At 43.6% G+C, this 9,261-nt stretch overlaps 1 protein-coding gene across 3 annotated transcripts in view; it reads right to left on the bottom strand.

Moving 5' to 3' along the window:
* The window catches only part of UBE2K (ubiquitin conjugating enzyme E2 K), a 72,447-nt gene that overhangs the window by 7,338 nt on the left and 55,848 nt on the right, over positions 1 to 9,261 (bottom strand). For all 3 annotated transcript variants that reach the window (XM_032273985.1, XM_032273986.1, XM_032273987.1), the window contains one exon: positions 1,134 to 1,233. In XM_032273985.1, the coding sequence (XP_032129876.1) occupies positions 1,134 to 1,233 (100 nt within the window). The remainder of the gene's footprint in view (positions 1 to 1,133; positions 1,234 to 9,261) is intronic.

Here is a 9,261-nt window from a genome sequence, read left to right as displayed (position 1 = left end):
TGTATAGACAAACTTTTTTTTTTTTTTTTTTTTTTGAGACGGAGTTTCGCTCTTGTTACCCAGGCTGGAGTGCAATGGCGCGATCTCGGCTCACCACAACCTCCGCCTCCTGGGTTCAGGCAATTCTCCTGCCTCAGCCTCCTGAGTAGCTGGGATTACAGGCACGTGCCACCATGCCCAGCTAATTTTTTGTATTTTTTTAGTAGAGACGGGGTTTCACCATGTCGACCAGGATGGTCTCGATCTCTTGACCTCGTGATCCACCCGCCTCGGCCTCCCAAAGTGCTGGGATTACAGGCTTGAGCCACCGCACCCGGCCATTTTTTTTTTGAGACAGGGTTTCACTCTGTCACTCTGGCTGGAGTGCAATGGCACAATCTCTGCTTGCTGCAACCTCTGCCTCCCAGGTTCAAGTGATTCTCCCACCTCAGCCTCCCAGGTAGCTGGAACTACAGGTGTGTGCCACCACACTCGACTAATTTTTGTGTTTTTAGTAGAGACAGGGTTTCACCACATTGGCCAGGCTGGTCTGCAACTCCTGACCTCAAGTGATCTGCCTACCTCAGGTTCCCAGAGTGCTGGGATTACAGGCATGAGCCACCGCACCTGGCTGGCAAACTGTTTCTTAAAGGGTCAGATACTAATAACTTCAGTCCAGTCTCTGTTGTAACTATTAAACTCAGCCACTGTAGCTGGAAAGCGAAATGAAAAATATTTATTCCATTCAACAATTACAAGGTTATCGGCAACTCTGCCATGCCACATCAGTGCCATGATAGGAGGTGATTAACATTATTACCAGTGAGGGATCATCAATGAATGGAAGGATAAATGGATACATATATGAGCATTAATCATAGAATCTACATGGTAGGAATATGAGTGTTCACTGTGTAATTCTTTTGACTTTATGTGTTTAAAAATATTCATGTCACGAAAATAGCATCTATATATTCAATTAAACATTCTATTAAGTTTTCACTATTACATCTGACAAAATAATCCTACTACAAGGAAGAAAACCATTTCAAAATTTAGTTTCAAGAGAGTATGCTCATGTGTTAACATTGCAAAACCACTAAAATGGTTACAGACTCATACGTAACAAAGTCTTTCAAAAGCGGCCATCTTACCTGATTTGCTACTACGGCATCCTGTGGATCATCTGGTTCTGCAGCTGCCAATAGCGCTTGCAATGACAATAGTACCGTGCGGAGAGTCATTGCAGCTGCCCTAAAATCCAAAATATAAAAATATCCCAATTAAGAAAGCTCTGCAGGCAAAAGCATTTTCTTAATAAAGAACTAGTAGAGGCCAGGCGCGGTGGCTCAAGCCTGTAATCCCAGCACTTTGGGAGGCCGAGGCGGGTGGATCACGAGGTCAAGAGATCGAGACCATCCTGGTCAACATGGTGAAACCCCGTCTCTACTAAAAATACAAAAAATTAGCTGGGCATGGTGGCACGTGCCTGTAATCCTAGCTACTCAGGAGGTTGAGGCAGAATTGCCTGAGCCCAGGAGGCAGAGGTTGTGGTGAGCCGAGATCGCGCCATTGCACTCCAGCCTGGGTAACAAGAGCGAAACTCCGTCTCAAAAAAAAAAAAACTAGTAGAGCTAAAAGTTACTTAGATCATTATCTTATATAGTCAAATCATAGAAATTTATAATTATGTATCTGCCAATTATATATTTTCTTCCTTAACAATTTGCTATTTCCTTTTTTTTTTTAAAGACAGGCTCTCGCTTTGTCACTCAGGCTGGAGTGGAGTGACACCATCTTGTCTCACTGCAAACTCATGCATTCTCCTGCCTTAGCCTCCAGGGTAGCTGGGACTTGAGGCACACACTGCCACACTCAGCCTTTTTTTTTTTTTTTTTTTTTTTTTTTTGGTAAAGACAGGGTTTTGCTATGTTGCCTAGGCTGGTGTCAAACTTCTCAGGTGATCCGCCCACCTTGGCCTCCCAAAGTTCAGGGATTACAGGTGTGAGCCACCACACTCGGCCGGCTTTTCTATTTCTTAAGACAACTCAAATAATCTCATCCTGAACTGTCTTGTTGTTTTTTTCTTATTGTTGCCAAGATCCTTCTTGTTAATTTTATCCACTAATTATCTATCCATTTCTCTAAACATAAAGTGATAAAAAATTAGTGCTAATAGCCTGTGAGACTTACTTTCAATGGCACTCTAAAAACAAATACTATGAGGCAAATATATTTTCTTTTTTTTTTTTGAGACGGAGTTTCACTCTTGTTACCCAGGCTGGAGTGCAATGGCGCGATCTCAGCTCACCGCAACCTCCACCTCCCGGGTTCAGGCAATTCTCCTGCCTCAGCCTCCTGAGTAGCTGGGACTACAGGCATGCGCCACCATGCCCAGCTAATTTTTTGTAGTTTTAGTAGAGACAGGGTTTCACCATGTTGACCAGGATGGTCTCGATCTCTTGACCTCGTGATCCACCCGCCTCGGCCTCCCAAAGTGCTGGGATTACAAGCTTGAGCCACCGCGCCCGGCCGAGGCAAATATATTTTCAAGAAAACAAGAAATTATTCCACAACATTCTGAAATAAGGCAGGTTTTTCTGCTTAAACTACATGGCTTAATTTATGCTTCTAAATGTATTTATAAAGAAAATATCTTCGTAAAGCTAATATTTATCCAAAAAATATTATCTACCTATCTAGCAAGAATTCTTGGCATTTCTGTTAAAAAGTTGTTTTACTGGCTGGGTGCAGTGGCTCACGTCTATGTAATCCCAGCACTTTGGGAGGCCGAGGCGAGCACATCATCTGAGGTCAGGAGTTCAAGACCAGTCTGGCCAACATGGTGAAACCCCAGCTAGTTGGGAGGTTGAGGCAGGAGAATCGCTTGACCCCAGGAGGAAAGACTGCAGTAAGCTGAGGTTGCACCACTACACTCTAGCCTAGGCGACAGAGTGAGATGCCGTCTCAAAAAAAAAAAAAAAAGTTTCACTAGTAAAAAAATAGTTGGGTGTGGTGACTTGTAGAGACAGGGTTTTACCATGTTGCCCAGGCTGGTCTCCAACTCCTGAGCTCAATCAATACTCCCACCTCAGCCCTTGAAAGTGCTGGGATCATAGGAGTGAGACACCACAACTGGTCGATTACTCTAAATCATCCTTTTTCAACTTGTTTCCTGATTTGAACTATAGAATAGAGAAAATTAGTGATTGTTTTCTCACTTTTCCCAAGTTTGGTGCATAAATAGTACTTCCCTAGATGACTATAATAAAAGTTAATTTAGACTGGGTGCAGTGGCTCATGCCTGAAATCCCAGCACTTTGGAAGGTCGAGGAGGGCAGATCACTTGAGGTCAGGAGTTTGAGACCAGCCTGGGCAACATGGTGAAACCCTGTCTCTGCTAAAAATATAAAAATTAGCCAGATGTGGTGGCACATTCCTGTAATCCCAGTTACTTGAGGGGCCTGAGGCAGGAATCGCTTGAACATGGTACGTGAACACCAGATGGTGCCACTGCACTCTACCTGGGGGACTGAGCCAGACTCTTGTCTTCCACACCTCCACCCCTAGCCAAAAAGTTACTACCAACAACCAGCAATGGACGTCTTAAGGCAATGAGCTCACAGTGTTGTTCATGGATCCAGCAGCAGTAGCATCCCTTGGGAACGTCTTCTTTTTTTTTTGTTTGAGATAGAGTTGCGCTCTGTCCCCCAGGCTAGAGTGCAGGGGTGCAATCTCGGCTCACTGCAACCTCTGCCTCCCAGGTTCAAGCAATTCTCCTGCCTCAGCCTCCCAGATGACTGGGATTACAGTGCGCGCCATCAGGCCCAGCTTTTTTTTGTATTTTTTTTAGTAGAGACAGGGTTTTACCATGTTGGTCAGGCTGGTATCTAACTCCTGACCTCAGGTGATCCTCCCGCCTCCGCCTCCCAAAGTGCTGGGATTACAGGTGTGAGCCACCCTGCTGGCCTGCCTTACTATTCTCACAATAGCAAAGAAAATGCTTTCTCTAATTTCATTTGATAATTTGGGTAATTTCAAAGAGAACTTTTAAAGGCACATACGCATCAAAAGCTACCTAGATGTTCTCAGCATAAAGCTGACCTAAACCACCAAAAATAACAAAGATCAAAAAGACAACATATAAACAATGAAATATACAACACTTAAATGTGCTACTTAATTTCCCAATGGACTTTCTAAACAACCTAATTTTAAAATCCATGGTGTCACTTGAAACAAGATCTTATATAATTTGTAATAAAATTATTTATTTTAAAGGAAATTTACCTGAATAGCAAAGAAAAGTTTCCACTCAAAGAAAGTATTTAATACTAAGGCAATTATTAAACTCACAATATTTATTTTAATTTGAAATAAAAACATAAAGGCATGTAAAATAAAAGCATCTTAATCTTATAAATCTTGCAAGTCCCTCATACTATCACATAGTATTACATGCCTATCCCATAGGTAGTTTTACATATATCTCAACAAGGCAATTAACACTTTTCTTAAAAACTGATAATCTCGTTTTTTTTTTCTTTTTCCTCGAGTATGGAAGTATAATCTCTCAAATTAATGAAGTTGGACCCTTACCTTATTATATCCTATGTAACAGTTAACTCAAGGCTGGGCTTGGTGGCTTACGCCTGTAATCCCAGCACTTTGTGAGGCTGAGGCGGGTGGATTATCTCAGGTCAGGAGATCAAGACTAGCCTGACCAACATGGAGAACCCAATCTCTACTGAAAATACAAAAAATTAGCTGGGCATGGTGGTGCATGCCTGTAATCCCAGCTACTCGGGAGGCCGAGGCAGGAGAATCACTTGAACCTGGGAAGTGGAGGTTGTGGTGAGCCGAGATTGCACCATGGTACTCCAGCCTGGGCAGTAAGAGCAAAACTCCGTCTCAAGAAAAACAAAACCTCAAAATGGATCAAACATTACGAGCCAGAAAGGAAAAACATGGAGAAAACTTGAGGACACTGAATTTGGTAATTATTCCTTGGATATGACATTGAGAGCACAGGAAACCAAATAAAAAATAAGGGGGGAAAATGTATGACAACTTTATCAAAGTTAAAAACTCCTAGCCAGGTGTGGTGGGGCTCACCCCTGTAATCCCTATACTTTGGGAGGCTGAAGTGGATCACCTGAGGTCAGGAGTTCAAGACCAGCCTGGCCAACATGGTGAAACACCACCTCTTCTAAAAACACAAAATTAGCCAGGTGTGTTGGTGCATGTTTGTAATCCCAGCTACTCGGGGGGCTGAGGCAGGAGAATTGCTTGAATCCAGGAGGCAGAGCCTGCAGTAAGGCAAGATCACGCCACTGCACTGTTCAGCCTGGGCAAGAGAGCGAGACATGATCAATCAATCAATCAATACTAATGTGAAGCTGGTGTGGTGGCATACACCTGCAGTCCCACCCACTTGGGAGGCTGAGGTAGGAGGATCACTTGAGCCCAAGAGTTAGAGGATAGCTTGGGCAACATAGCAAGACCCCGCTACTTGAAACAAAAAACCTTCTGTGTTGCAAAGGACACAATCAATACAGTGAAAATGCAACTCACAGAACAGGAGAAAATATCTGTAAATCATTTATCTGGTGAGGGCTTAATATTCATAGAATATAAAGAACTCCTACAATTCAGTAACAACAAAAAACCTGGCTAAAAAATCGACAAGGGACATGAGCAGACACTTCTCCAAAGAAGATATATAAAGTGTCAATAAACATATGAAAAGATGCTCAGCACCACTAATCATTAGGAAAATGCAAATCGAAACCACAATGGGCTATCACTTCATATCCATTAGGATGGTTACTATAAAAAATATAGTAATTGTTAACTAGGTTGTAGAGAAATGGAACTCTTGTGCACTGTTTGTGGGAATATAAATGGTGAAAACTCTTATCGAAAACATATATAAAATCCAGTGATTCCATTTATGGGTATACACCCAAAAGAACTGAAAGTAGGAATTGGAGTAGGTATTCATATAAGCATGTTTATAACAATATTATTCACAATAGCCAAAAGATAGAAGCAACTTAAGTTTCCATGGATGGATGAACAGACCAACAAAATGTTTGGCTTGTGTGTGTGCGTGTGTGTGTGTGTAGTGAATTATTATTTTTGCCTTAAAAAGGAAATTTTGACACATGCTATCACATGCCAGACATATTTCAGAATAATATAGACATTATTCTAAGTGAAATAAGCCAGAAACAAAAGGACAAATATTGTATGCTGCCATTAATGTACCTAGAGTAGTCAAATTCAGAGAAAGAAAGTAGAATGGTGACTACTAAGGGCTGGGGCAGGGGGAGGCTAAAGGTGGGGGATGGGATTGTGAAGTTGTTTAATCTGTATAGTTTCAGTTCTGTCAGAGAAAAAGAATTCTGGAGGCCGGGCGCGGTGGCTCAAGCCTGTAATCCCAGCACTTTGGGAGGCCGAGGCAGGTGGATCACGAGGTCAAGAGATCGAGACCATCCTGGTCAACATGGTGAAACCCCGTCTCTACTAAAACTACAAAAAATTAGCTGGGCATGGTGGCACGTGCTTGTAATCCCAGCTACTCAGGAGGCTGAGGCAGGAGAATTGCCTGAACCCAGGAGGCGGAGGTTGTGGTGAGCCGAGATCGCGCCATTGCCCCCCACCCTGGGAAAAAAAAGCAAAACACCCTCTCAAAAAAAAAAAAAAAAAAAAAAAGAAAAAAAGAAAAAGAATTCTGGAGACAGGACACACAATAATTTAACCAATCTTTTTTTCTTTTGTTGCTCTGTTTGCTTAAATTTAACCATTGTTAGCACTACTCAACTGTGTACTTAAAAACAATTAACATGGCAGTTTTTTTTTTTAAAAGACAGAGTCTCACCCTGTTGCCCAGGCCAGAGTGCACTGGTGTAATCAGGGTTCACTGCAGCCTCAACTCCTGATCCTAAGCAGAAGCACCAATTCCTTAATGTATTTACTTATTTTATTTATTTATTTAATTTATTTATTTATTTTAAGGCTAGTCAAGTGAAGCAGTGGGAGTGGAGAAGGAACAGATAAATCTGTAACTGGTTGTGATCAATTAGTTGTAAACATCACTGCACTTGGACCAGCCTACTTATTTATTTTTGAGAGAAGGTCTCCCTCTATCACCCAGGGTGGAATGCAGTGGTGTGATCTTGGATCCTAGAGCCTCCTCCTCCTAGGTTCAAGGAATTCTCCTGTCTTAGCCTCCCAAGTAGCTAGGATTACAGGCATGAGCCACCCAGCCCGAAAATTTTTGTATTTTTAGTAGAGACAGGGTTTCACCATGTTAGCCAGGCTGGTCTTGAACTCCTGACCTCAGGTGGTCTGGCCCCCTTGCCTCCCAAAGTGCTGGGATTACTGGTGTGAGCCACCACGCTCAGTTTACTTACTTACTTATTTATTTGAGACAGGGTCTCCCCCTGTCGCCCAGGCTGGAGTGCAGTGGCGTGTCGAAATTTCAGCTCACTGCAACGTCTGCCTCCCTGGTTCAAGCAATTCTCCTGTCTCAGCTTCCTTAGTAGCTGGGACTACAGTCGCATGCTACTATGCCTGGTTAATTTTTTTTGTAATTTTAGTAGAGATGGGATTTCCCCATGTTGGTCAGGCTGGTCTGGAACCCCTGACTTCAGGCGATCCACCTGCCTCCGACTCCCAAAGTGCTGGGATTACAGGTGTGAGCCACCGTGTGTGGCTCTACTTATATATTTTTGAGACAGTGTCTCACTGTCACTTAGACTGGAATACAGTGGTGTGATCACAGGTTACTGCAGCCTCGCCCTTAACCTCCTGAGCTTAAGCGATCCTCCAACCTCAGCCTCCCGAGTAGCGGAGACTACAGACTCATGCCACCGTACCTGGCTAATTTTTGTATTTTTTGTATAGACGGAGTTTCACCATGTTGCCCAGGCTCGTCTTGAACTTCTGGGCTCAAACAATCCACTTGCCCTGACCTCCCAAAATGCTGGGATTATAGGTGTGAGCCACCATGCCTGGCCAGTAAATTTTATGCTCTTGTCGCCCAGGCCAGAGTGCAACGGCACAATCTCGGCTCACTGCAACCTCTGCCTCCTGGGTTGAAACGATTCTCCTGACTCAGCCTCTAAAGTAGTTGGGATTACAGGTGTCTGCCACCATGCCTGGCTAATTTTTGTAGTTTTAGTAGAGATGGGCTTTCACCATGTTGGCAGGGTGGTCTTGAACTCCTGACCTGGTGATCCACCTGCCCTGGCCTCCCAAAGTGCTGGGATTACCGGTGTGAGCCATGGCATCTGGTCCAAATTTTTAAAAATTTAGGTAGTAGGCTCTTATCTTAAAGATTCAAAAAATCCTTATTATAAATTCTATTTCCTCTATTTGCACTGTCTTCCTATTGTGAAGACACAATTTAATATAGACCCAAAGATTACCATTTCAAGAATCAGAAACCTGAATGAAGGGGACATTAAAGAAAAAGAATCAGGCTGACACGATGGCTCATGCCTGTAATCCCAGCACTTTGGGAGGCCAAGGCAGGTAGATCACCTGAGGTCAGGAGTTTGAGACCAGCTTGGGCGACACAGCAAGATCCTACCTCTACAAAATAAATGAATAAATAAATATTCATTTTTTACTGAGATGGAGTCTCGCTCTGTCACCCATGCTGGAGTGCAGTGGCGCAATCTCGGCTCACTGCAACCTCTGCCACCCAGGTTCAATTCTCCTGCCTCAACCTCCCAAGTAGCTGGGACTACAGGTGCGCACCACCACACCCAGCTAATTCTTTCGTATTTTTAGTAGATTGATAGTTTCACCATGTTGGCCAGGCTGTTCTAGAACTCCTGACCTCAGGTGATCCACCCGCCTCAGCCTCCAAAAGTGCTGGGATTACAGGTGTGAGCCATTGCGCCCAGCCTAAAACTTTTAAAAAATAAATGAATACTACATAAACTGTATCTTTGGCTGGGCACTCACGCCTGTAATCCCAGCACTTTGGGAGGCCGACGTGGGTGGATCATGAGGTCAAGGGACCGAGACCATTCTGGTCAACATAATGAAATGCTGTCTCTACTAAAAATACAAAAAATCAGCTGGGCGTAGTGACACATGCCTCTTATCCCAGCTACCTGGGAGGCTAATACAGAATTGCTTGAACCCAGGAAGCGGAGGTTGCAGTGAGCTGACATTGCGCCACCACACTCCAGCCTGGCAAGAGTGAGATCTCAAAAGAAAAAAACAGGCCAGGCGCGGTGGCTCAAGCCTGTAATCCCAGCACTT

This window comes from Sapajus apella, unplaced genomic scaffold (assembly GCF_009761245.1).
Source record: "Sapajus apella isolate SASKATOON/1434 unplaced genomic scaffold, GSC_monkey_1.0 scaffold5, whole genome shotgun sequence".
Classification (NCBI taxonomy): Eukaryota; Metazoa; Chordata; class Mammalia; order Primates; family Cebidae; genus Sapajus; species Sapajus apella.
The sequence above is the reverse complement of the archived record's forward strand: the minus strand, read 5'-3'. Positions and strand labels throughout refer to the sequence as shown.